Source organism: Maylandia zebra, linkage group LG4 (genome assembly GCF_041146795.1).
Source record: "Maylandia zebra isolate NMK-2024a linkage group LG4, Mzebra_GT3a, whole genome shotgun sequence".
NCBI classification, from domain to species: Eukaryota; Metazoa; Chordata; class Actinopteri; order Cichliformes; family Cichlidae; genus Maylandia; species Maylandia zebra.
The window spans coordinates 31,011,269-31,038,407 of record NC_135170.1 but is presented as its reverse complement, the minus strand read 5'-3'; the positions used below and the strand labels follow the sequence as shown (position 1 = coordinate 31,038,407).

Here is a 27,139-nt window from a genome sequence, read left to right as displayed (position 1 = left end):
TGTTTTCATTAACGCATTAAGTAACACAATATGTCACATCACATGTCAACAGTTTGTCATTATTTTTACCCTGCAAGAAAGAGGAGAGGGCGTGAGGAGCATGTCTGCCACTCAGCTTCATGTTGCCTTCAATGATATCAGGAAACTTCAAAGTCCTGCTGCTCTGGAAGACAAGGGGCCTATTCTTACTTATTATTAGCCTGAACTATGATAATAACACAGAGGGGATCATTAAACGGAATACTGTTTTCTTTCTCAGACTAGTAAAACATGTTTAGCTGAATGACATGTCACATAATATATAGATACACAACATACAAAACCGTGAAGTTGTAAAATATGCCCTTTGTTATGTATTTTTTATGTCATGATGTCACTTTTTAATAATGTTACTAATATTCAGTCAAGACAAACATAGTTGGATTTTCCTATTCCTTAAATAGTGCAACTGCTTTGAGGCAAACTGAACTGCGACACAAATAGTTAAAATCCTTTGGGGAAAATGATCACGGCAGGAAAGGGGTAAATTTCTTGTTCTGAGCAAGGGCGTAGATTTGGCATGGACGGAAGGGACATGTCCCCACCAATATCCAGCGATTATTCAATTGTCCCCACCAATAATTTGATCTCTTCGAGTAAAGAAAAACAAACTCGATTAAAAAAAAACGATCCGTCAACGTCTCATTCAGCCAGCGGTGCAGAAAGAGTTAAATTACGTTCTCTACTGGAGTCCTGCCTCATGTGACAAATATGGCCAATGTGATTGGCTGTGCCTTTCAGGGAGCTCTGTTTAGTTTTAGCAGCTGCAAGCCTGCGCTGCGAGGACCTGCAAGGAGGCGAGGAGGATGGCAGCAAAAAGGAAGAACCTGGATATAAAAAAGTATTTCGGAAACTAACTGCACAACAGGCAGCACTATTAGTTATCTCAGTCTCCCAGAGTAGCATTTCTAATTTTGATTGAAACTGTCAGAGAAAACGGCAGCCTCGAGCAAGCCAGGATACTAGTTTACAGAGGCTGTAAAAATTTTATGTGTAACATTAAAATGTTGGTGACACAATAATTTCTTCCTAATGGCACTGACATATTCATAGGGTTAATTTTTGAGACAAAATATCATGAGGTAGTCGTGATTTTGCAAATATTCCACCTTGGAGTGCAGTTTGCACAAAGTGTTTTAAAAATGTACTCACCCTACAAACATTACTGATGAGTCAAGATCTGCACAAATTGACAGAAACACTGAAGCAGCTCCCCATTTTATTCTTATTGTCATGTATGTCCTATTTGTCAGGTGATAGAGTAATGGTGATACAAGAATCACAGGTGAAATTGGATGATGACTTGGTGGTTCATTACTGTATTTGAAGCACGTGTGACTGCATGTATTTGGAATGTCTCACTGTTATTCATCAGGTGACAGAGGCAGCTCTGCCATGTTGTAGCTCGGACAGAGGTGAAGAGGCGAGGTCACAGGTGACTGACTGATGATTTGGTGCTATAGATTAACTAGTATTTATTATCATGATAGTTGTTAGGCTGCTGATGTAAATTGATTCATTAGTGTATATTTGACAAAGAATCTGAATTGACATGTCTCACTTTTTATATGGCACGAATCCATGTGTTATTTTATCAGGTAGCAATATGTCCTAGTGCAGTCAGAGGGGAAGAGCCAGGGCCAAAGGTGAGGCACATCAAGCACACAATAATAATTTTAATCTGAGGATAAAACACATGTACTGAGGCTGAAAGAAGCTTCAGTGCTCTCAGAAGACTAAAAAGATGGCTAAGGTCCACCAGGGGAGACTGGACAGTATAGATGTAAAACAAATATGCCAGCAGTTTATCTCAGTTAACGAGAGGAGAAGGCATGTGTTTGGCTCCTTCACGTAGTCCACATTGAGTTGTTGTGTGGGGCACCAGTAGTCCATGTCTGTTGCTGTAACAGTAGTTCATGTTTAGAATAAAAAAAAAATCCCAGCTCACTGATTTGATAGGGGCAATATTGTGCCTAAAATGTTGCATAATTTTGCTGAGAGATCTTTTGTGGTAATCTTAGATGAGTAGTTTTATGGACAAAAACCACCAGGTCATTCAGTGTTCCCTTAGTGCTAATGTGTTAGAGATGTTGGTGTACTACAACTGAACTAATGTTGTTAAGTTCTTAAAGTCATATTCTTTTATTGTCATGACTGTATTTGAAGCTATTTTTATGTTTGTATGATACCTGATTTATATGGAATATGGCTGAAGTAAACTAAAGCCTAAAATACTTAGTCATTTGTTTAATAGTAATTTAACATTATATAATTCACATATAAAACTATGAACTGTCATTTTAAATGGTTTAAAAGCATGCAGAATAGCATATGTAGGCAAGTATATTTCTCCTTTTTTTTAAATCAAGAAGCAAAGACAAAAAGGAAAAAAAGAAACAGGGCAGGGTTCAGTGGTTGAATCATCCGTCCCCACCAATGCCAAAACCAAATCTACGCCCTTGGTTCTGAGTCTTACATTTTAAAAACATTCATTACACACTGCTAAGTCCCCTGCCTCTTTACAATGAGTTTTGTTTGTTTTCTATAGGTAAATGTGACATTTCGTAAAGTTAAGATCAGCTCTATGTGACTTATTCATTCAAGCATGTCTTCATTTGTCTGAACATGCAAAGATACCCGTTTTTCCTACACCATGGGAACGCAACACGGTTTAACAAGGCCGAGGGCCTGAAAGTCATTTGTTTTCCCTGAATCGGACTGCCTGGATTGGATGGCCGGGGGTTCCGCCCACAAACACACAAGGTGGAGTTGAAAAGCAAAACATGCTGTACCAAAATGAAGCTGTCAAACAGCCGCTTACAATATACAAAAAAGAGGTTAGGAGCAGCGAGAAACAGCGCGGTTTCTGCTTTATAGACCACTTTAATATTTATATTTTAAGTGGAAATCTGGCGTTTCTAAGTAAAATTTGTGAAGTTTCGGTTTTAAGTTCATATAAAAAAATCTGAGGGAAAAACGTGAGTTGATTGAGTTGCATGAATTTTACAATCACCTGTAAAACGTTGGCTTTCATTGCACTCTCGGTGACCCGATAAAGTATTCGGTGGGTTCAAACTTCGCTGCAGATGGGACGGGGTCGGCCTGCGGGAGTAAAAATAATCGCCCTCGGTTGTATTCAAACTGAGAGATCGGAAAAAATGTGGAGGTCTCGGCGTAGCGAAATGGTTGGATGGAGAGAGAAGAGCTGCTGCGCGCTGAGTGGAGGGAGACGGCGAGTGAGATGGAGGCGGGGGGGAAGGACCATCTCTGCGGGGACTGGAGCCCAGGACCGACGGCGCAGTGCTGGCTATCGTTCAACCCTCCCCTTCTTCCTCCACAGCGACACCGAGACTCACGCTGAGAGACAGGTAAGCCAACACAACAGCCGATCGGTTTCAATATACAATGCGCGTACGTGATAAACAAACCGCGAAAAAGCCACCAAATATATATATACGCGATAAATATACATTTAATGCATGTTTTTGTTTTCTCGTAAAGCGCCTCGGTCGGCAGCTTCTTTGTAGTAGCGAAATAAACCGACGGTGGTAGGGTACAGACGACGGCGGCCATACCCGAATTTCTTGTCCCAAACAGCGGGGAAGGAACTGGACGTAAGACCCCGGGGTAAACGTGATAAATTTCTTTTCAAAATAACACGAAAAAGGACTATTTTGAGCTAACCCCTTCATCGAAACTCGCCTGCTCCTGCTATACAGGGAGTATTTGCGTAGGAGAATAAACGGTGGTTTCCGCGCCGAGACCTCCATGCGGCTGTTGGCGGAACAGCCAGCCGCCTCTCTCGGTTAGCCATCAGGGATCTCAGTTTAATATCTCACCGTGCAGAGACTCGCCCTCTCTCTCCCCCTCTCTCTCACTGGCTAGCCCAGAACCTCCGACGACCGAGCTCGGAGAACCCGCCTTCTTGCCCTCGCTTAAACGCTTTTGGATCGAGGGAAGGGAGTCTGCGACGCCCTGGCTTTAGTTTTAAGCTCCGTTTCTCTGTGTTTGCAGTGCGCCATTGGACCTTGTCACGGTAGGTTTCCTTGTAGAGCAGAGCTGAAGCATGGCGGACCTGGAGCTGTTTGTCGCGCCAGAGAAGCTACTCAGCCGCGGTTTGTTAACATGTTTCCTCGGAGCTTTAGCTAACCATTTTAGATGCCGTTTAATGCTACAATACTGCAACCGGAACTGTAAGCAGCTACGGTTAAAACTGAATCGTGGTTTAAAAAAAATAAAATCAGTTTGACGCGATAACATTTGCCCGTTAAAAACATTTTCCGTTTTCTTCTTTCTTCCTGCGCCTCCGCAAGACTTTCCAGCCACCACGATATTTACGGGCATTTCTACAATTTGTTACTAATCCATCTACGCTGTCCACCATTTAAATTAGTTGCTTTTTATTAAAGGCAGCTAAATAAAAACCGTTACGTGATTTAGATGATTGGTTGTAAACAGCAGCTAATGTCAATGTGGTCCAGGTCTACTCTGCAGGACACGAAATTGTTCTTAGATGCCAAAAAGCCTAAAGCCTTGTATTAAATAACCTTTAAAAAGGCATAGCTAATAATATTTAAAAGAAAATGTCCCAATGTTAGCCGCATTCGGTGTGTCAAATCGTCCTTGCTCGTGTAATGCCTCAACACTCAAATTTATATCACGCATATTGTCATAATAATTAAATTTAAGGTAGATTTTATGTTTCAAGAGTTTCTTATATACAACGTGGAGGTTATTTAGTTACATAAATGGTGAAATCGATCGTTTAAATGTAGCTAGGTCACACGGTTGACACCACATTGAGCTGGGGCCATCAAGGACAAGATGAACAACGAGCAGCCGCCATCATTGGAACACAGCTCGGTTACGCCTCGCTGAAGAATGCTCTGGATTTTGCTAGCAAATCCCACTCTGAAACGCCTATAACTTGAATAAAAACGGCCTGCAGATAGCCTTAAAACACATTTCTTTACTGTAAACGAATGTTATTTTCGATTTCATCGCTCCGGTCTCAGTTAACACTACGAGGAGAAGATTATAGGTTTTGCGTGGCGGAGCTAGATCAGCGCCCAACGGTGATGAGGCGCCTCTGTCGAGTGGCGCATTTGGCTGCAGTGCTTCCAAGCTACCATTCCCCTTTCTCGGAGACCGAAAGCAGATCCCTCGTCCGTGGTCAGCTGGTCGCCTACAGCTGCCCGTCCGTCCACGTCCATTCGCTTCCTCCTTCCGTGGATCCTCCCCAACCTCAGCTCCGACAGAAAATCCTCCATTACTGAGCGGACCAGGCGAGAAAATGGTCGCTCCTGTGTGTCCACGATACTTTTGTTGTGGAATAAGGACAGTACTAATACGCCAAATTCCGGTTGGCAAAATTTGCTCGACGGAGACTCCTGTTGTCGTAGCTAGATGTGCTAGTTGAAGCCCTCCGCAGTGTTATTTGAGATTTGAAGCCGTCACAAGCAATAGCCTATGTCTCACCATGTAGCGTAAACGTTTAAGGGGCGGTGTAATGAACATAAACCATTATGTCGAGCCAAATTTAAATTTAACGACTTTGACTCGTCATTATTACTTTTATATGAAGAATTAGCCACATTAATTGGTAATTAAGCCCATTTATACAAATAAAACAAAATAACATTAATTACTATTTTTAAAGATCACGAACTGGTTAAAGGTAATATACACGAATATGTATATTATAAACTGCTGATTGGTTCTTGATTGAAGTCGATATATAAAAGATATGCTTTTAAATAATCTTATGGGATTTTTTTTTTTTCGCAGATCCAAGACAGAATATCCGCAAATGAATGGAGAAATGGAGGCAACGACACAAGACCAAGGTGGGTTTTTTGCTAAATCAAGTTTTTCTGAACAGAGTTGATATGTAGATTAATCATGGCAAGGCAGCACTTTACATAACCTTGTATATTAAGACCTTAGTATTAAACGTGATTAATGTACTAGTTCTTCTAAGAATTACAGCAATTAAAACTGAATGTTTGATTCCGATTAGATTAGAATATATGGTTTACCAATAGTAAGCCAACAGTAAGAATAGAATAGTAATTAAAACATTTTCTTGTCAGAATACACAAAAGGATGTATAATTTGAAAGACATTTTGGGCAGATCTGTTTTTTTCCTTTGTGATTTTTATGTCTTTCTTCTCTCTCTCTCTTTTAACATTTTCACAGTATGGGCGCAGGATGACCTTTTAAGACTGCTGGAGGCCATGAAAGTGGCTCTTCCACAGAAAGACCTGACTAAATACAAAACATCAGAGTCCCACCTGGACTGGCAGAAAGTTGCTTTCAATTCCTACACAGCTGAGATGTGCAAGCAGAAATGGCAGGTGGTGTCGAAAGAGGTGAGTTGATTTGTATCGATTTTTCTCCAAGTCAGATTGTTCTGTTAAGTCAAGTCTTCTGAGTTTCTCCGTTTTGTTTTCCTGCCAAACACAGATTCGTAAATTCAGGACCCTGACAGAATTGATAGTTGATGCTCAAGACTACATAAAGAACCCATACAAGGGCAAGAAAATAAAGGTGAATTCAAGTCAACATTCACATGATTTTATGGCCTGCCAGTTGTGTTAGTGGAGTTCAAGGCTTAAGTAATTCCGTCCCCTTTCCCTCCCACAAATGCAGAAACACCCAGATTTCCCCAAGAAGCCTTTGACTCCATACTTCCGTTTCTTTATGGAGAAGAGGGCCAAGTATGCAAAGCTGCACCCTGAGATGAGCAACCTGGACCTCACTAAAATCCTATCTAAGAAGTATCGGGAGCTGCCTGATAAAAAGAAGGTCAGTCAAAGACGAACACCACTGTTTTGACCATCATGTTTTTTGTTTTTTTTCCTAAAAAATATCCTTGGAAAAATAACGTTTCTTTTCATAACTACAGAAAAAATATGTTGACGACTTCTTACGAGATAAGGAAACATTTGTTCAAAGTATGATGAAGTTCAGGTGAGATGATTTACTACTTTATTTTTTTAAACTAGTCATAACACATAAGCCTAAAATGCATAATACCTGTTTAATACGTTTTTTATGATGCCTAAACAGGGAAGAGCATCCAGACCTGGTGGAGAGCATGGCCAAAAAAGGCTCAAATGTACCAGAAAAGCCCAAGACGCCCCAACAGTTGTGGTACAACCACGAAAAGAAGGCCTTCCTCAAGCTGCACCCTGATGTGAGTTTAGCTGCGCAACAAAACAGAATGCAACTTTTAGCCGCTTTCAGAGATTTTAACTTTTTCTGTGTCTCACCCAGGCGACCACCAAAGACATTAAAGATAGTCTTGGCAAACAGTGGACGCAGCTTTCTGACAAAAAGAGGCTCAAATGGATCACCAAGTCGCTGGAACAGCAGAAGCAGTATGAGGTGAGACAAGAATCAGTGTGTGGTTGCCTTAGATGACAAAAGATGACAAAAGAAAATAATTTTTAACTGAGGATTTTTTGCGATCTTCCAGGAGACGATGCGTGAATACATCCAACAGCATCCGGAGTTAAATATGACTCAGGAAGACATCGTAAAGTCCACCCTGACCAAGGCAGAGAGGCACCTGAAGGACAAATCTGACGGACGTCCTGACAAACCACCTCCGTGAGTCACGGCTACAAATACTCTCCTGACACATCTGAGGGAGGGAGTCACTGCCCTTGCGAGATATTTGGTTTTAACATGTGGTGTTTGAATGCTTTCAGAAACGGTTACTCGATGTTCTGTGCGGAGCTAATGTCGAGCATGAAGGACGTTCCCAGCACAGAGCGTATGGTGATGTGTAGTCAGCGGTGGAAGCTGCTAAAGCAGGGTGAAAAGGACGCCTACCAAAAACGCTGCGAACAGGTGACTTGAGAATCATGAATAACCGAGAGGAAAAAGTCAATAAATAAAGCAAGTTTATCTAAATTGTCACTTTTTTTTTGTCTTTTTTTTCTTTCAGAGGAAAAAAGAGTATGAAATTGAGATGAACAGATTTCTCAGTGTAAGTCTCAAACATTGTTTACATGTTTTGTTTTTACTGGAAGTGTTTCTTATGTGTGGTTTATTTGCTGTGCATCTGTAGAGTATATCAGAGGAGGAGCAGCAGCGGGTCTTGGGTGAGGCGAAGACTGGTTTTAAGAAAAGCACTGGAGCCAATAGTCCCGCATCTAAAAAGAAAAACTCTAAAGCAAACGTATGTCCCAGAATACAGCAACTTTTTATGTTTTTGATAATGATGCAGTCATTTAAGAAAAACACAACTTGTCAGTGTAGCAATGCAATATGTCCTCGAGTCAGATTTTGTTCCGTGTTATTTTCTGATATATAGTGTAGCTTTTTACATGTTCACCTAACACGGAAAGGTATGAAGCCAAGGAAAATATATTTGTGCGAAACTGTTCAGAGAGCCAATCGGTCTGTTTTTCAGAGGTACAGAAAGAGAAAACTGCAGCATAATGCAATAACATTTTAATAAGAATTTTAAATTCAGGTGTGCTTTACAGTTAGATTTGTATTTACATAGATGCTTTCATGTATTATTCTGATATTCTCACGTGGAACTTGCAGGCAAATCCAGAAAAACCCAAAAGACCCATTTCAGCCATGTTCATATTTGCTGAGGAGAAACGTCCCAAACTGCAGCAGGAGCGGCCAGACCTCGCTGACAGTGAGATCACAAGACTTCTTGCTCGCATGTGGAACGAGCTGCCAGATAAGAAGAAGGTAACGTGTTAGTTTATGGAACAGAAATGCCGCATCGGTAGGCTTTCAAGTTCAAAGGTTATTCTGAAAGTGGGATTTTTCAATTATTTTGTGATGTGCTGGATTTCTCTAATGATTTAGGAGAAGTTTAAGCGCTTAGAATCGGTGTTGAAGGCAGAATCGGAGAAGAAGGAAAAAGAGGACCGCAGTCGACTCCCAGATCCGCCCAAAAATGCACAAGACATCTGGCAGCAGAGTGTTATAGGCGACTACCTGGCCAGATTTAAGGTATCCACAAACTAGCTGTTGTATTTTAGCCCACATTATTCAGTATAATAGCAAATCGTTAAAATATTTGGATGTTTTTGTGAATAGAAATTTACTTAATAATCATGCTGATGTTAACAATGAGCTACAGATGTGTAATGCTGTTGATGACAGAGTGCTGGAAACACAGATAACATACCCAGGAATGGATTTAATGCCTGTATGTGGTTTGCAGAACGACCGGCCAAAGGCACAGAAAGCAATGGAAGGAACCTGGAGCACCATGGAGAAAAAAGAGAAGATTATGTGGATCAAAAAGGCAGCAGAAGACCAGAAAAGATATGAGGTTAGGACACAGTCTCAATAAAATCTCCTGTTTCTCTATATGAAACCAGTGAGAGCTAAATGTTGATTTACCTGTCCTCAACAGAGAGAAGTAAGTGAGATGCGCTCGCCTGCTGCTGCCATTGCCTCAGGGAAGAAGATGAAATTTGAGGGTGAACCCAAGAAACCGCCATCGTAAGTTTGCGACATTCAGCTCATCTGTGCTGCCTGATTTAGCCAATTCGAAGGCCTGACTTTTTTTTTTTTTTCTCCTTTTACTTTGACTCTAGAAATGGATATCAGAAGTTCTCTCAGGAGATGCTGTCCAATGGAGAGCTGAATCATCTCCCAATGAAAGAGCGGATGGCTGAGATTGGCAGCCGCTGGCAGAGGTTACCACTGAAGGACAAGGACCGCTACAAGAAGATTGCTGAGGAGAAGCAAAGGCAGTACAAAGTCCAACTGGAACAGTGGCTCGCTGTAAGAAGAATTTAATGGATGGGGGGGGGGGGGGGAGGCAAGATGTTTTTGAGACATTTGGAAAAATCTATTTCCGTCTTTCCACAGAGTTTGTCTTCGCAAGAGAGAAACACTTACAAAGAATATAATTCACAAGTGAGGAATGTTTTTGATTTGTAACAGCTAGCATTTACAAACAGCTGAAATTGCAATATCTGTTTTTGATATATTTTAATGATCTATTATTTCGCAAATCATTCAGAAAAGAAGAACTACAGCAAAACCAGGAGGCCCCAAGGCAAAGGCCAAGAAATCTGTGAGTACAGACTTGTTTCTTTGTTTACTGTCTTGGAGCTGAGTTGAGCAGAAACTTAAATTTTTTATAGTCATGTTATTAGCATTATCTGAAAGGGGGGGATCACTTGTTGCAGGATACGGAGGAGGACGAGGATGATGACGACGACGATGAGGAGGATGACGACGACGATGAGCAGGAGAAAGCTTCCAGTGAAGGCGACTCTTCCAGTGAGGACGATGAGGATGATGATGACGTGAGTGTTTTCTCTGCTCAGATACATGAGATAGTTGCAACCAGTGGTTTTGAGTTTTTGCTGAAAATGCGTGTATATATTTCTTTTTGTTTAAAGAAGGAGGACGACGACGATGAAGACGACGAAGAGGACGACGAAGCAGACGACAAGGAGAACAAGTCGGAGGACAGCAGCAGTGAGTCGAACTCACAGGGGTCGTCAGACTCTGATTCAGACTGAAACGCGCCATCACTGACAAACTGAGCAGCGCTGAGCTGAGCCAAGAGTCCAGGGAGCTCTGCCACTGTGCCAACCCTGCTCTCCTCCCACCACCAGAGGGAGCCTCTGCATTGCCTCATCCATTTCACACTCACCCACTTTATGTTGCTGTACTGGCGATCTGTACAGGAGAGACCCTGCCCCTATCTGGAAATCAGTTCAATTCCATCCCCAGCGTAGTAGTCATCTCACAGCACGGGCCACTGACAGTATGCCAAAAACAGCATCCCACTGGTTTGGTGATGTCATGAACATTTCTGCACTGGTTTCAATCTTGACTTGCAGCTTCAGTGGTTTAAGGTTAGAGTTTTAATGTGTTGGGTAATTGATTACCCGTTCAGTCTTTTATTTTTGTTATTCCGATGATTAGTTAAGGACAGGTGGCTTGAGTTGTGAACAGGCTGAGCCAAAGAACACAGTACGGTGGATCACCTGAAGGTGGGCAGGGGGGAGGGTATGCGGGGTACTGGAAAATTGCACTCTACAAAAGATTTTCATTTAATCTTTTTTTTTCTTTTTTTTTTTCACAACATTGTTGTGTTGTCCTCGACTTACGATGTAGATTTTATGATTTGGTTCTTAAAGAGGTGGTATTTTTTTCAGGAAAAACAAAAAAAAAATCAAGCCATTATGAATGTCTTTTTTTTTTTTTGTCGCTGGAAAATTTGAGAGTTTGTTACATACCCATGTTTTTTCATTTGAAATTTACACTGCCTATAAAGTATTCAATCCTTGGATTTTTCATGTTTTATTGCTTTTCAACAAGGATTCAGTTGGACCTTTTCACACACATCGGGATGTAAGGAGGCATAGCAACATTTATTGGAAGTTAACAGACTGCATCTTTTGGGGTGTGTTGTAAAGCTTTTCAACACAGAACTGACATCGACTTCATCTAAGCCTTGGCGTGATGGAATATTCCCTCAGCTAGATTCTGTCTAGATTAAACACGAATCTAAAACACAAGACTGCGATTGCATGCTGGTGCTTTTCATGTCTACCTAGCTGTTTGGGCTTCCAGATTTAGAACGTAGTGTCAAACTGTGTAAACAGTTTAGTTTTATATTGGGACTTAATTTAGGTTGGTTTACAGGGATTGTTTTAACTTGGCCGTAAAAGAGTTATAAAGCCGGATTAGCCGTTATGGTTCCAGTATAAAACATAAAGGTCCAATGGGGGTTGATTACTTTTCAGGACATTGCACATTGCCATGTGTCTGTCACTGAAAAATCTCATTTATCCAAACTGACGTGTTGTTGTCGATCAGTCTTAACAGTTCTTACTCAGTTCATTGAGCAGGTTGTAATTATTAATTGCAACACTTGTCCATATTTAAAGCTCAGTCTGACTCTGTTTTTAAAAGCAACGTTAAATATGCTTTTCTTTTTCTTCAGAACTGTTGCTTTCCATTTCATTTACAGTTCAATTGCGATTTGCTACCAGGTTTGTTTTTAATTGTGAGCAGTTGTGTTTTGATCTATCTGGACTCGTCGTGGGTGTTGAGCTGAATGGACTCGTCCATTTTTATTTCCGAGTTTTAATAGTATTGACTGTAATCCACATGGGTTCTGTTCTGATGCTTATCCCAAAAAAAGCGTGCACTTATTGTAAATCTGTCCCTCTGTGTGAGTTTGTGTGCATGCATGCACAGAACTTTGTATATATGAGGGCGTTTGCGTGTTTCTTTGCTTTAATGTGTGTTGTTTTTGCCGTTTAGTTGCATACCATGACGTGACAGCAGTGTGCATGTATGTGCCTGTGCGGGGACATCATACCAACACCATGAATGTAGATATTGTTAAATCTTTTATTTTATTTTTTTTCTCCAAAGGTCTTTGCGGTCATGTCATTGAAAACCTAAAAATGGGCTTATGTGACTGTGTTTTTGGGTCTCCAGACAGATTAAGTACATGGCAACTATTAATAATCTGTTAATAATGGGTTTATTTTGACCATTTTGAATCTCATCACAGACTGAAATAAAACCAGCGTGGACTATTTAAATAACTGGGGGAGGGAAAAGCAAAGCATTTCCTTTTTGAATGATGAAAGTTTGTAAAAGGGAATTAGGAAACTGAGTTGCCAGTGGACTTGGGGTTAAAAAAGACAAAAAAAAAAAAGCAACTGTAATTTTCTGTAAATACTGTTTTTGTATCGAGTGCTTATTGTTTTGTTAGTACTTTTATTTTGGCAAGCCCTCATCTGTGGTTTCAAAGGCCAGTGAGTCTTTCACTCACGGGGGAGAATTTTTGGTTAAATTCGCCTGTTTTAGTTGTTTCTTCTCTCCCTTATGTTGGTTTATAGAGATATCTAAAACAGCAAAGCTTTACAAGTTTGTACTGCTGACAAATTGACAGAATTTGATGTTTTATATAGCTGAGGGTGTTCTTATGTCCTTGTAGTTCAAGTATTTGGGCAAATAAATGACCTTTAACAGTTAAAAGTGTGGATTTATTTAATATGTTGACAGCACACAAATCACTACTTGGTTACAGTTTTAAGAATTGTTATATATGGTCCTGAATACATTTTAACCAAACAGGATCCAGGGCATGGATCACATGAAGCAAAAAATGCTGAAGAAAAGTTTTTGTTGCACTAAATTTTTTTACCTGTAGCAGTTTTGATTAGGAGGAATGGATACAGCATAGCGTCATGATATTTTGCATGCCAGTATATCAACATTCTGGAAACTGCAGACAAGAGGGCTTATCTCTCTTGCATGAAATCGACTCAACCGAAAAAACATCCAAGAGCGGACGCTTAGACTTGACAAAGCTACCTCCTACTTCAAGGAAAGCTAATGGCTCAGTTGCATAAGTAAAATAGGACATCTACAAGAAAAAAGTGTGGCTGCCTTTTGATTGTATTGAATTTTTTTCATATTCTGCAACTGATTGCAATTTGTTCAGATGTCAGAGTGTTGCACACTTACAAACATTGCACAGGTCATCTGACAGGTGGCAACATTTCTGCAAACAGTTACAATCTGACTTGTAAAAAGGTGAAAAATTGCAAAATGGCAAAAATGGCAAAAAATATTGGATGTAGAGTGACGTATTGTGATAATTTCATATCATGGGGTGTCCAGTGATTCCCAAATGTAGTTCTGCTACACATGACTAAACTGAAGCAATACTCAAACCTTGATGTGATGTTGTAAAGCAGGATCCCCCACAAGGAACTCATGTCAGATGTTGCTCTGGTGGTGTATATCAAGTTCCACAAAATGGAAAAATGGCCTCTAGTGAATCCCTGACTTTAACCAAATCCAACACATAAAAGATAAACTGGAGGGCCAACTCTTCACCTAGCATAGCTGGGATGGAGAAAATCCAAAATCTTGTGGGTTTTAAAAGTAGCTGGAGCTAGAATCCAATAATCCTATGCTGGTGTAATGTTAAGGTGTCCACATACTTTCTGTCATTTAACAAAGTTAAAGTGATGACCTCATTCAGCCCGCCCAGGCTCTACAAACAGATTGTAGATAAAGAGCGAAAATCTAGCGTTCATTTATGGATGTCTGAGCTGAAAGAAACCTCGCTGTGAAAGCGGAAACACCCGAACTGTACCTTCAAAGTAAAAGTATAAACGCGCTCTTCAATACCTCACTAATCTCCCCACAGTTTTTTCTGTTTTGTTTTGTTTTGTGTTTTTTGTATTTTTCTTTTATGCAGGGTGCCATATAACCAGAAGGTCACTAAGTTTCTTCTGTACTAAATTTTTAAACACAGTTTTAAACATAATTTTATGTAATTTATTAGGACCTTAGATTTTTTGTTTGTTTTCTTAGATCCGTTTAAGGCGTTTAAGTGTAGCTGGTCTAGGTGGCGCTAATTTTGTCTGCTGCTGGCCCAGGGGCCAGAATCGGCCCTACGAAAATTACAGTCTGGCCCACTGGACTGCTTTGGAATATGTGATAGAGGGCATAAATTTCAGACTGTACATTGTATTTTCATAGCTTTTACCGTTTTCCCCACTTATAAAGCTGTCCCTTAAGACAAAATAATTAAATAATAGATGAACAATAAAGTTTTTCTTCACAATTTATTGTCAATTTCTAGTTCAAATTGGCTGTTCGTGCCCTGTGATGTTAAATGAGCTCGACAGCTCATAAAGTAAATATGAAAATTCTGGCAAGTAGCTAGCTGTTAAAGATATGTGGCTAAACAAAAATGTTAACAATTGTTTTTAAAATGTTGTTCTTCTTTCAGTTAGAAATTAAAAGATTAGATTTTTAAAAAATTAAGATACATTTCCTCATCTTGCTTGTTAATATAAAAATGCACATTAATATAGCAAATAGTGACAGAAAAATTAAATGAGTCATGATGTGTATTGGTATTTTTGAATTTAGCAACATTACTTTACATTACATTACCTTACATTACATTATTTTATATATTTTATAAGCATTTGAATGATTAAATTAGCTTAATCTCTATCCTTTTTAACGATTTCAACATGGACTGTATTCTTGATTTTTTTTTTTTTTCTTTTTTGTTTTTGTCGAGTTCCAGCAACTCGCTTCACGTTTGCAGGTTAAGCTTTTATTTTTATTGCTACAACCGGAAGTTAGCTGGTTTATATGCTTTGTCGGCCTCCTCGCTCGTACCGTCAGTTTTGCTAACCGACACCTGCGACAGCAAACACTTTTATCGAGCTTTTTGTTTTGCCCGTGTTATTAGAATGGCTGTAGCTGAAGACCGGGCCTCCTGCTAACGCGTTTTATTTGGATGGACTCGGTCATGTTGCCTCCTTCAGAGAAACTGCCCGGTTCAGGCTGAGTTTTCGGCATGACAGGGTAAGAGGAAACAGTTTGAAATTAAAACACACCTAACGTCGCTACACTGTTTCTTAGTATTTGAATGCCACAAAGGCCTTTCCTTCAGCTCATATTAGTAGAGCAGTGGGGCCAGCAGATATAAACCATGAAAGGTGATATTAGCCGGAGTTAATTTGCTAAGGAACTGTCACTACCTGCGTTTAGGTTCTACTAACGTTAGCTAGTCGTTCGTGAGGTAGTTTAAATGAATGTGTTTTTGTAAAATGTAGCTATTTTTGAGCTTTCGTGTTGGATACATAGGTATCTTGTTTATCTCAATCAAACACATGTAATGTTAAAGCTGGTTAGAGCACATAGTTAAAACCACATTTCTCTCTGTGTGTGTGATGTCCAGTAATGTGAAAATCAGGATGTTGCTGTAGCTGATATGTGCTGATATGTTCAGTTCAGGCTTGGGGTTACAGTGGTCAGATTGTACCGCTAATTATCATATGTTTACATGAAACTTCTGTGGTGATCTTGGACATGACCAGCGATTATTTCTTCTTTTCAACAGGATGAAGATAGACCTGGAACAAGTGCTAACACATATTTTTAAAGTATGTTATTTGCGACTGGTATCTTGAATATGTGTGCCTTACATCTGTTGCTTTTCAAGCATGCTGTGATTTCACTTTTATCCCATCTCTTTTAAGTCCTCAGATATCAATCTTATTACCTTGCTGTCAAGACTTCCAATAGAGATTTTCAAATGAAAATGGAGGATATGCCCCTCTCAGGCCCAGACAACACCAGGCTGGAGGTGAGGTATTACCTGTGCATACAGGTACCCATGCATTTACCTAACATTGGGTTTGTCTTTGGTGTTACACTATGTTTTTGTTGTTGTAGGCCCTGGCCCATGACATCTACTCTGAGCTGGTGGAAGATGCCTGTTTGGGCCTGTGTTTTGAGGTGCATCGAGCTGTTAAACAGGGCTATTTCTTCCTGGATGAAACGGACCAAGAGAGCATGAAGGAGTTTGGTTGGTGCCATTGGATCTGGTTTCTATTCTGTCTGTCTTCAATGTGTTTGCTTACTGTTTTTTTTTGTTTGTTTTTCCCCTCCAGAAATTGTGGATCAACCAGGAGTGGACATATTTGGGCAGGTGTACAATCAGTGGAAGAACAAAGAGTGTGAGTGTCCCAACTGTAAAAGATTAATAGCAGCTTCTCGCTTTGCTCCACATTTGGAGAAATGCCTTGGCATGGGACGCAACAGCAGCCGCATCGCCAACCGCAGGTCGGTCAGTGAAGGTCATAAAGCAGAAATTCCTGCAGTGATCCAAAGTTATACATGAAATTCTAATTTAATTATTTGATCTTCTTTTAACAGGCTAGCCAGCAGTAATAATATGAGCAAATCAGAGAGTGATCAGGAAGACAATGATGACCTTAATGATAATGACTGGTCGTATGGGGCTGAAAAAAAAAGTGAGCACTTGAGTGATTGCATTGTACTGAGAGATGAAAGAAATCTCCAGGTGGTTACTTAAAATAAACATTTCTTATTTCCTTTTTACAGCCAAGAAGAGAAAGTCAGATAAGGTATGTTTTTGTTTTGTTTGTTTTTTAAATTACACATTGTTAGTATAAATGAATTTTTCATGTGTATCATAACATTATTTTAATCTTAACATTTTTGTTTGTGCAGAGTCAAAATTCCCCAAGAAGATCCAAATCCCTGAAACATAAAAACGGTGAGTCTATCTGGGTTTTTTGTTGTTTTGTTTTTTCAAGTTCATAGCTCAAAGTTGTAGGAAACAATTCAAAGTGAAATGCAAATATTTTTCTTTTAGATGCAGATGGAATTTATAGTTCAATTTTGATTTGCTTTTAGTGGTCTCAATCTGTTACATGAACAGTGTGCTTGTGCATATGCATTCCAGGTGAGCTTGGAAGTGGCGTCGGTGCCGAATCTTACAAGGTGACAAATCCTCCTGTGATCAAATTGATTGCTAGGCTATAGAGTGTTGTAAATTCTATACTCATAAAGGTTTTGTTTTTAAATTCAGTACAACTATAATACTGGCATCAGTTATGAAACCTTGGGCCCCGATGAAGTCAGATCCCTTCTAACGACGGTGAGCAATTTTCATGAATCTGCCCAAGCATGTCATTTTTTTATTGTTCCAACTACTGATTTAATTATATAAGTGTGAATCATTAAAGTATTGTGTGTTTCTACAGCAATGTGGGGTGATATCTGAGCACACAAAGAAGATGTGTACCAGGTAATTACTGCCTAAGCCTCTGACACAAAGATTAACTTGTAATTAAACCTTTTCTGTTTTGAGAAAACAGCCAGCTGCTTTTGTGTAGCTCCCTGCAGCACAGTTTCTGGTAACATAACACCTGGATTCATGTTGGTTTAACCATCTAATTGAATCTAAATTCTGAGGTCAGCGTCCTCATAGCTTGAAATCTTAATTGCTTAGAACTGTTGTCTGAAACTGAAAGTCACAGCTGAAAATGAAATACATAAATATAAGGAAGTTGTTTTTTTTTAATTAAATAAGAAAATTGTGTATGATCAAACTAACTCAAGGGAACACAAGTGGCAACTCAAAATTGATCTCTTTTAGACCTGTTCTTTTTCTCCAAGGTGAAGAGCCAAATCTTTAAAGGTCTTAACAACAGACTTATAATAATGAGGAACCCATCAGTGACTAACCTCTAATAGTTTGTAACTCATAACTGCCCATTATCAGTTGGTCTCTGACTGTGTCCCATCAGTCCGCCCCACCTCCCCTGCTGGCTTGCAGGCAGGGAGATGTGTAAAACTATGTGGTGGGTATGGGCGGGCCATCAGTCAGGGATGTATAATGCCACCTTGTGTCCCACCAGGTCTCAGCGATGTCCCCAACACACGGACGAACAGAGGAGGGCCGTCAGGTTGTTCCTCCTGGGGCCGTCCGCGTGAGTGTACCCTGACCCGTTCCTCACCAAAACCACTAACTAGAGTGCACTTGACAAAAGTCATGTTTGAGTTGGTGTTGTTACCCTCATCGTGCAGGTGTTTGCTCAAACAGTTCACTGTTTGCTGATATGGTTGCCTTGGCTGGAGACAGTGACAGAGCGATGCTGCTGGTCGGTGTTGTGAATACTCTGGCAGAGGGACGCCTTTCTTGCCAGGAACGACTTTTATGCAAAAGCACTGTTGTAAATGACTTGTAAAGCCATTGTTAACAGAACTGAACGCTGCATGAGTTTTAAACACTGGGAAAGATCGATAGACTACCACAGGAAGTTTTTCTGGTCCTGTGAACCGGAACATGACACCAAAATCTGTGGTTGTAGCACCCTCACTTGTAACTATTTGTTATCATAAACACCACAGCCTATCGGCCTTACTAAAAATAATAATAAACCCACTCCATACATCTTAGTCTGAAGGTATGGTTTAACAGCTGAGATGAGTAGACTGCGCTTAAAGAGAAATATCATCTTAGTTCATGTATAAAATATTTCATCTACAAAGTGACAGAAATGGTGAAAATGGTTGAGTATAATTTTCCAGGCCTTGTCTTTATGCACACGGTTCAGAAAATGAAGCTATTTATCTTGTTATTGATAGAGGCAATAATAAGCAGTTTTTGATGTTATTGTTTTTGCTTGAAATTTGATTCTTTTGATTCTCGAGACATTTCCTTTTTTCCCCCAAGAATTCACCTAAAATCAAAAACCCAGTGAGAGGAAGTCATGTATAAAAAAACCAGTGTGGGTCAGAAAGAAGGACATGTGTTAATAAGCACACAAAGATACATTTGTCCAACAACTATAAGCAAAATTTTGGGCAAATGTGCATTTGTGTTGTAGAGTTATTATTAAAAGTAATAGTGGTGTTGTTAGTTGTGGTGTTGTTATTGGTATCATAGAGATGGAAAAGAAACTTAAACTGAAAAGTGCAATTACATGACAGATATATAGACATTTTGTTTGTGTGTATATCTGTGTGTGGCTTTGTCTAAAACTGTGTTACTGTGTCTGTTTTTTATGTCACAGGCCAACGCTGCCTGATGCAGATGCTGTGGAGACTGACAGCTTTGACATTCCAGATGCACAACCCTTAATGAGCCGCCTGCAGTGGGAGGACTCGGATATTTCACCTACTGATTCTGCTTCATCTAAAGCCAGTAAGGAAGGGACACTCATTTAGTAATTATGACATGTAGGTTTTATCAGTAAAATACATTCCTGTTCTTGTTGCAGGCACCAACCATTCAGATTCTCGGAAGCCCAAGAAAAAGAAGAAGCCATCTCTTCCATTGAACAGTGGAGGAGGAGGAAGTGGGAGTGGAAGCCTGGCTGGAGGCGGCGGCAGCAGCTCTCAGAGTAATATCAGTATATCGACCAAAAAAAAGAGGCCCAAACTCTCAGCACCTCCTATTTCAAGTATCTATGATGATTTAGCATAAGCCAATTTGTCAGACCAGCCCTCGCCTCCTCTTATTAAGTCCCTTCTTTCACACCAAGCTTTAAAAGTCTGAGCTGAATGGGATGAAACTTGACTTAGAAGTTCCTTAGTAATCATTTGGCCTTGATAACTGAGGCATCTACATTTAAAGATTTGTCCTTCCTAAATTATGAACACAGAGTTTAAGAATTGCGGTCCGAGTCCAGTCAGAGTATCTGCAATAACGGATTGGCTCACTTCCAGTGTAAAACAGAATTTACTTCCGCTATACACGTAATTTACGACGTATATTTGTCTTCAGCTGATATCGAGGAGGACTTGATGCATTCGGTTGACGCTTTGTGTGGCTGTTTCAATGAGGAGCTTCCACACAACACTGCAGAAAACTTTGCAGCCAATTAAAGAAAATTGTAAAGTAGTGAAAGTAGATTATTTGAACCAAAACATAATTTTATGCAGATATAGAAATAAAGAACATGCTACCCATGTTGCATGTCATCCTCGCTCTTGCAGCCGATCCTTTGCAATAAAGGCAAAAAAAGCTTAGAAATAAATCTTTGGAAAAAAAAATGAACCACTTGTGTGTAAATGATATCTCCTGTGCTCTAAATGTTATTTTACGGAGGGCCTTGAAGTTACAAAAGACATCAATAATAAGACCACCTGGATTCATACAAAGCACTGCAATGTCCTGGAACTGAAAAAAACTTTTCAGACCACAAGCTGGTAGTGAAAGTTGAGGTTTTTTTCTTCTTTAAGTTCTACTTAAATTGAAAGGCCTTAAATTCTAAAACCTTCAGATACTCTGTCATTGGTGAGCCTGTGACCGGCCCCTCTTCTTGGACTTTGCGTTCAGACTCGGTCGTAAGGACACGTTCAACACTTGACACACATATACTGGAGTACTCATCGGTGGCTTTTTAATTCTAGCATTGTATTGCACAGTCGTGCGTGTGTGTGTGTGTTTGTGTGTCTGTATGATGATTTGCATTTAGCGTGACTGTCAATTTTGTGTGCGTGCGTGCCTGTGGGTAAGTGTACGTGCGGTTGATGTGTGTGTAATCATTCTTTTCACAAAACTATGCATCCTAGAATGTGACTCTTGTGAAAGTATGTGTGTCATTTGGAATATTTAACTCGTTTACATTAACGGTATATTTAAGTTTGTATTTGTCACTGCCTTTGTGGTGATGTGCATATTACTTGTGTGTAAATGCAGAATTTTGATATTTGATGAGCCAGTAGGCTTTTGGGGCACATGTACAGTACATGTATGTTTGACATAAATCATGAATTCAACGTTTATTTGTTTCCTTCTTAGAAAGCCTTGTCCTGTGTGCTTTCACTCACTTTGCTTGTAGATTACATTGTAAAAGTAGATCAGCCCAGCAGTTCAGCTTGTTGTTAATGACCATGAGCGATAAGGTTGCATTTTGTAAGCTTGTAACCAACAGTGTCTGATGTAAATTATGAGGTTTATTACATATTGTAGATGCCAAAGTCCTGTACTTTTCAGGTCTTGGAGAAGAATTAATTTTTCTTCTAAATTGGAAATTGCTCACCCAAAGACTTTATGCAGTTTTTATAGTGGAATCTGAAGTGCAAATCCAGGATGCTTTATTTTAATCAGGATTTCATAAAGAGGGAAGGTAAAGTTGACCTATTCTGTTTATTCTTATTTTATTTCATGTATATTGAATGTTCATATTAAACATGGGGAAAGTTGCCAATGTGCCAGGCATAAGCACCTGCGATTCATCAAGAGGGGATATCCTTAGTAAGGTCATCTCAAGCACACAGCTGTCCCACCCACCTATAGTTAGAACCTTCTGTTTGCAGGAGGCAACCAACCAGAAATCAAAGGAGCTAAATATACTTATTTCAGATGGATGAAATGTGGGGCTTTAACTGTCAACTGTTAATCATACGAAGAATAAGAATGTGGAGTTTGAAATGAGGCCAACCTATTGATTTACTTAATAGTTTAAGTAACCCCTGTTTTAAACCAGTCATTTTAATTTCTTTCATTATTTGCACTTTTTTGTTGCATTTTCATATATACCTTTCATGAGGTTGGACATTTTTGTGACTTTCTGTCTCACTAAAAGGCCTTCGGAGAGAGAATTTTGGCACTTTTGTCCAAACTCATTTGTTACATTTTTTAACATCAGCGTAATTGGCAGTTTTGAAGATACAATCATGTCTCTTTGTGAAGGCATTCTAGATGCTTTTGGACCAGCTATTTCCAAGAAATAGAACAGAAAGCGATCTCGACATCTGCAACCGCAGAGGTGCTGCATGTACCAGACTGTTTGGTGGATTAACGGATGCTGATTAAGGGTTCACATTCACCAGGTTCTCTATTTTTAAGCATTTGTTCAAGTTTTGAGGGTCATGTAATACAATCCTTAAAGTCAAGTGCTTTCAATTTTCTCTCACAATCGTGACAATCTGCCAAAGCCCGATTTTGTATTTTGTCCCTATATTTCTGACTGTGCCCGGTTGAATCTGTCCAGTAAAATCTTGCTATGTGCACTAATGTTAAATGAACTGTTTTAGATAATTTGGTAACTATGATCCAATGGTCATGGCACTGTTTGTGAATAAGGGTAACTGCTTGTGGTTTATTTGTGGCTCTTTGTGTATTTCTGTGCTGTAGAAGTGCAATGACAAAAGAAAGCAATGTTGTGACTTTCCTTTTTTTTCCATGCACAAGCACAAATAAGTGCATGTGTGCACAACTTGTATCTGAACACAATGTGATACATAAATTATTTTTCTTTTTTTTCCACTGCCATGCATACTGATGTTTGTATATAAATAAACACCAATACCATGAGACTGACTTCTTTAAACCACAAAGAGCTAGGAGGGGTTTGTTTTGAAATGCTTTAATAAGAGATGCAACTGAAACCAGAGCAGTCTGACAGCAAGTGCCAGTGCACATTGATTCATTGTATAATTTTATTTACACAAAATACACAATATATTTACAGTATCTTTTCATAATGTTTAAATTAAACTACTCTTACGTAGCATAAAAGAAACAGTCTTGCACTGAGGCAGTTGTACAATTTATATTTGCATACAGAGAGCTCGAGTCATTCAAATAATACAATGATGGCAAAGACTCAAACTGGCACACGCAGCACAACAGTGAGTGGTTCCAAATGATTTTAAGCCATTTTTTGGTTGGTTTTCTTAAAAGGTACAGTATGTAAAATCTTACCACTAGATGTCAACTGAATTCTATTTTGCTACCCCTCCCAATTCAAGTGCATAATGCTAATTAAGGTGGCTGCCGTTCACCTGTAGTAAGTGTAGACTGTATTTACTGTACATTTAAAACACAAAGTCATCTCAAAGAATAGCGCACAGGAAAGCATAATGAGTATTTTACAGCAATAAAGAGCCATGAGATGAAGCCAGTATTACAACATGGTCTGAACCACTACATCTTTGAATAGGAACTAAATTAGGTTTTAGTTAAAGCAAATGCTCACTCACTGCTGTTTTTTTGTCTTGTTTTTTTTAAACTGCACTTACACTCCTCAGTCACTCATGTTTTTATCTTTGTACATGCACAAACAGGCTCACTTAACCACCCACACGCTCGCACAAATGCACGCTCTCAAACCAGCTGCAGCATCTGCACCGAGGCCCTTTATGGTCAGTACATCTCTCCAGACACTCACCCACTGCTGTAGTTATTTTTATTTCACCTCACAACATTCAACTATAAGTGTGCCCTTTCTTTGCCTTTTCAGCGGCTGTGCATCCCAAATATCAAAAAGCTAAAGAACACAGTGACTCCCACAAGGGAGATGGTCGCAGGGGCGGTGAAGAACTGCCTGTAGTTGAGGCGGAAATACCACACGACAGCAAGAATCACCACAAAGACAGGCACCACCAGGCTGCCGGTGCTTATGGCTACACCTGCCGCCCTGAATCCACTGGAGACTCCGGACCCGGCTCCTGCTCCTGTTCCGGACTGAGCCCCCTCCTCTGGACTGGAATCATGCAGGGTCTGAGAGATGTGGCAGTGGATCACGCTGTTGTCTGTGATGTTTAGGGATAACAGAGTCCTCTTGGGATCCTGCAGCAGCTGGCCTTGGAAGATTAATTTAATTTGATGCTCCCGCCCTGAGAAACATTTGCTGGAAAAGAAGGGAGATGAGAAATTAAAGCAGTTATAAGGCGCTTTCTTTCCAAGAGTTAGACAAGAAGATCAATACCACTCCTGTACAATCAATCCAAGGTTTCAGACATAAGCCAATTAACTTACTTAGCAGAAAGACAATAAAAGAAACTTTTGGCTCTGTCTAAAGGTAATAAAATATGCCTTAAATGAACATTTATAAGCTGACTGAGTAATATGTGGCATCTTGTTTAAGCTTTGCAAAAAACAAAAAACATGAAAAGCAACAGTAAGGTAAAGCCTTCCAGTGTAAGCCAGCAAACTAAGTATAAGCTCTTGATAAATTAACATTGCAAGGTGGCACAATCTTTATGCTAAGCTAACTGCCTAATGGGTGTATCATCTGTGAATTATTCTGATATTCTTGAAGTTTGGTGGATTTTCACAGTTATTTTACCAACCTTTTTAGTATCCCAACTGTATCTTGTGGCTCTACAACAGCCACCTCCTCTGTGTCATTCAAAAACTTCAGACGGACAGAGATGGAAGTGGTACTACTGGTGATGGTAGGAGAAGAGGTGGTGCTGGTCAAAATTGGAATAGGCTTTGTAACCTTTTTCACTTCCTCCTCCAACTCCTCCTCCTCATCCTCCTCATCAGCCTCATCATCCTCTCCATCAGAAGTGACAAGCAGTCTTCCAGCCTGTGGTTGTTTGCTCTGTATGTCCAGCAACAAATCTGTCCAAACCCCCTCGGCTCCCTCTACAGTCCCCTCACCCTCTCCTCTGTCAGCTGCCGGCTCTCCTTCGTCCGGCTTGTTCTCCTGAGAAGGTGGAGGCGTCTGCTGCTCAGGGGTGTCGGCACTAGCTGACCCTCCACCGTAGTTGTCATGGCCTCCCAGTCCAATCAGAGAGGCATGAGCACCCACAGTGAGGATCGTGCCCAATATGTGGTCTCCCCGATCAGCCACATGGGTTGAGAGCCAAGCCAAGATGAGAGCCAAGAACAGAAGCAATACACCACCTGCTGCTGTCACCTCATCCTCCATCCCATCCAACATGGTCAGTGCACACACTGCCATCTCTGTCCTCTAATCCTGAAGAAAACACAGGTTTAAGACATTTCGTAGCATACAATTTCAAATGTGGCTCCAAGTGCTGTAGAGCCTGCTCAACAGTTTGCCTCATACTGCATGTGATAGTATGATCTAAACAAACTGATCTAAACTTTCTAAGATAACCTTGTCGATGTACACAGAACTTCCTACATGAAAACATGGTTTTTCTCCTGCAAATATGTGATTTGTTGTTATCCCCAGACAAGTTTACTTTTTTTCCCCCTCAAATAAAAATCATCATAATAACAAAACTACTTTTTTAAACCACTGTTAATCAGGGTTCTATATACTCAAGCATAAAATAGGGGATCTCAAAGATCCATTTTGAGTTAGGAATAAGTTTGGGAATTTTCCTGTTATTTCTGGTCATTGACAATTTCTATTATAATCTGGTGTTTATTCTTTGAAGGAAAACCAAAATTAGCACAGCAAAGACACTGAATGAGGTGGCAGGCATGACATTATCCAAAGGAAGCCAGCTGTAATACTGTTGCGTTTGTTTTTTTTCCCCTTGCACAAACCTTTTGGCACTCTACAGAAAGGTTTTAGCCTAAGCCAAAAACAATGTGCGCATTGTAAAGTTTTTTTTCGCCAATTTTTCTTCTATTTATGAACTGATAAATAAAGCAAGAGGGGGGTTATTATATAATGTATCAGAGACTCATTATCCTTACTTAATGGAAACTTAGACTATAGTCACACATCCATAGTTGAAGCCATGAAATACTCTAGCATATTAATTTGTTTTTTATTCGTTTTTGGGTTTTTTTTGTTGAAACAAGCAAGAAGGCTCCTCTACATCTATTCAGTTACAGCTAAACAACGTCAATTGCACTCTGAGATCTCTACAGGTCTTACAGTACACTGAACAAGACAGCCATATGGTAGCACTGGGTTTACTTAACTGTGACAAACTAGCAATTTCTCACTCCAGGTTTACTGCATCAAACAATTAATTTATTACTGACATATCTATGAAACACTAGAAAAGCAGATAAACAAGGGAACTGGGCAAAGGAGAGGTTTGGGTTATTCAACTGTCAAAATATTTACTGATCAATTTTCTAATTTCAGCCCATTTGAAAACATGTGAAAACGACATGACACAGGATTTGATTCACATGTTCCACCCATAGGCTGTATGATGACGGGGGAAAACATAAGTGTAATATCTTTTTTCCTCCTTCTTGAAGTGTAAGTTTACTTCTTTGTGTAGGACACTCATTCATGCTTACAACCCGTTTTTCTGTGCATTTACTCTTCTATTCTTGTAGACACAAACTCTAGTGAAAGCACTTCAAAGCTCAGTAGCTGCATGCAGTTGCATATTTACATTTGTACTTTTTAATTTTTTTTTAAGAAGAATTGTAGTAGGGGGGGGGGGGGGGGGGGGGGGAGAGATAAACCTTTCAAGGTGTATTTACAAATTCAGAAATCAAGGCCTGGTTTCATCGGCGTCAGAATTACTTTACAGAAATACACGTAGCATTTACCAAGGTTGGTCAACAGCTGTTTCGTGTAGCAGGGAAGTCTCAGCCAGCCATCCGGCTAATTCAGGGCCGTGTCATTATTGTTTTCCCCTCTTTTTCTTCCTGTCATGATTTTTCCACACGATGTACAGCCTTAACCTAGACGCTAGCCACAACGAAAGCTATTCTGCTGCACTTACAACACTGTAGTTTACGCTGCTGTCTACGACCCAACTTAGCTTCCCATCTAGCTTAAGTAGCTAACTGAAAAAAAAAAACACGACCTTCCGTTGTTTACGGCTCTCATAGTTCGATTTATTTTGTCGCATAATAGTTGTCCGACAGAGCAACTGCTTCGGCCAGACATATAAAAGTCTTTATCGTATGTACCGATATGCATAAACATCAAATGATCTCACCTGCCAGCTGTAAAATCAGCGCATGGTTGAAGGCGAGGCTTAATGCTAGCTAGCAGCTGCTGCTGCTTAAAAACCACATAATAAACATAGCGGCGGCGTGACGTCATCACGGGCCAGCGGGGTGGGCGCGTGTTTTGGAAACTGTTTGCGCGCCCATTG

At 40.0% G+C, this 27,139-nt stretch overlaps 3 protein-coding genes across 11 annotated transcripts; 2 read left to right on the top strand and 1 right to left on the bottom strand.

Moving 5' to 3' along the window:
- Positions 1-2,876: 2,876 nt before the first annotated feature.
- On the top strand, positions 2,877-13,039 carry ubtf (upstream binding transcription factor). 6 transcript variants are annotated; one of them, XM_004552411.6, is made up of 21 exons: positions 2,877-3,407; positions 5,827-5,885; positions 6,239-6,411; positions 6,506-6,589; positions 6,692-6,847; positions 6,948-7,012; positions 7,112-7,238; positions 7,319-7,429; positions 7,521-7,654; positions 7,756-7,897; positions 7,995-8,036; positions 8,118-8,228; positions 8,603-8,758; positions 8,879-9,025; positions 9,240-9,350; positions 9,435-9,523; positions 9,619-9,808; positions 9,896-9,943; positions 10,050-10,103; positions 10,219-10,338; positions 10,435-13,039. In XM_004552411.6, the coding sequence occupies exons 2-21, from the start codon at positions 5,849-5,851 to the stop codon at positions 10,555-10,557; spliced, it is 2,220 nt and encodes a 739-aa protein (XP_004552468.1). In that variant the 5' UTR covers positions 2,877-3,407; positions 5,827-5,848; the 3' UTR covers positions 10,558-13,039. The 6 variants fall into 6 exon arrangements, with proteins under 6 accessions (XP_004552468.1, XP_004552467.1, XP_076739506.1 ...); XM_004552410.6 differs by lacking the exon at positions 2,877-3,407 and adding an exon at positions 3,426-3,666; XM_076883391.1 differs by lacking the exon at positions 2,877-3,407 and adding an exon at positions 3,739-4,075 and having other exon boundaries at positions 10,438-13,039.
- Positions 13,040-15,176: 2,137 nt separating this feature from the next.
- On the top strand, positions 15,177-22,676 carry atxn7l3a (ataxin 7 like 3a). Of its 3 annotated transcripts, XM_004552404.3 has the most exons (14): positions 15,177-15,400; positions 15,939-15,981; positions 16,078-16,184; positions 16,274-16,406; positions 16,492-16,663; positions 16,757-16,854; positions 16,946-16,968; positions 17,075-17,120; positions 17,310-17,347; positions 17,436-17,504; positions 17,611-17,654; positions 18,268-18,339; positions 19,426-19,556; positions 19,633-22,676. In XM_004552404.3, exons 3-14 carry the CDS (start codon positions 16,134-16,136, stop codon positions 19,836-19,838), a joined length of 1,083 nt encoding a protein of 360 aa, XP_004552461.1. In that variant the 5' UTR covers positions 15,177-15,400; positions 15,939-15,981; positions 16,078-16,133; the 3' UTR covers positions 19,839-22,676. The 3 variants fall into 3 exon arrangements, with proteins under 3 accessions (XP_004552461.1, XP_076739502.1, XP_076739503.1); XM_076883387.1 differs by lacking the exon at positions 15,939-15,981 and having other exon boundaries at positions 16,085-16,184; XM_076883388.1 differs by lacking the exons at positions 15,939-15,981; positions 18,268-18,339 and having other exon boundaries at positions 16,085-16,184.
- Positions 22,677-22,787: 111 nt separating this feature from the next.
- On the bottom strand, positions 22,788-27,135 carry tmub2 (transmembrane and ubiquitin-like domain containing 2). 2 transcript variants are annotated; one of them, XM_004552403.5, is made up of 3 exons: positions 26,981-27,135; positions 24,437-25,071; positions 22,788-23,994 (listed from the first exon to the last, which is right to left on the bottom strand). In XM_004552403.5, exons 2-3 carry the CDS (start codon positions 25,054-25,056, stop codon positions 23,601-23,603), a joined length of 1,014 nt encoding a protein of 337 aa, XP_004552460.2. In that variant the 5' UTR covers positions 25,057-25,071; positions 26,981-27,135; the 3' UTR covers positions 22,788-23,600. The 2 variants fall into 2 exon arrangements, with proteins under 2 accessions (XP_004552460.2, XP_076739504.1); XM_076883389.1 differs by lacking the exon at positions 26,981-27,135 and adding an exon at positions 26,586-26,929.
- Positions 27,136-27,139: the final 4 nt, after the last annotated feature.

Excerpts from the sequence above, each read along its gene's own strand:
- ubtf (XM_004552411.6), top strand. The coding sequence starts at position 5,849 with ATGAATGGAGAAATGGAGGCAACGACACAAGACCAAG. Across the intron at positions 6,590-6,691 it reads ACAAGGGCAAGAAAATAAAG|AAACACCCAGATTTCCCCAA; the intron begins GTGAATTCAAGT and ends CCACAAATGCAG. Across the intron at positions 7,898-7,994 it reads ACCAAAAACGCTGCGAACAG|AGGAAAAAAGAGTATGAAAT; the intron begins GTGACTTGAGAA and ends TTTTTCTTTCAG.
- atxn7l3a (XM_076883387.1), top strand. Across the intron at positions 16,185-16,273 it reads CAGACAACACCAGGCTGGAG|GCCCTGGCCCATGACATCTA; the intron begins GTGAGGTATTAC and ends TTGTTGTTGTAG. Across the intron at positions 18,340-19,425 it reads TTCCTCCTGGGGCCGTCCGC|GCCAACGCTGCCTGATGCAG; the intron begins GTGAGTGTACCC and ends TTTATGTCACAG.
- tmub2 (XM_004552403.5), bottom strand. The coding sequence starts at position 25,056 with ATGGCAGTGTGTGCACTGACCATGTTGGATGGGATGGAGGATGAGGTG. Across the intron at positions 23,995-24,436 it reads ACAGTTGGGATACTAAAAAG|CAAATGTTTCTCAGGGCGGG; the intron begins GTTGGTAAAATA and ends CTTCTTTTCCAG.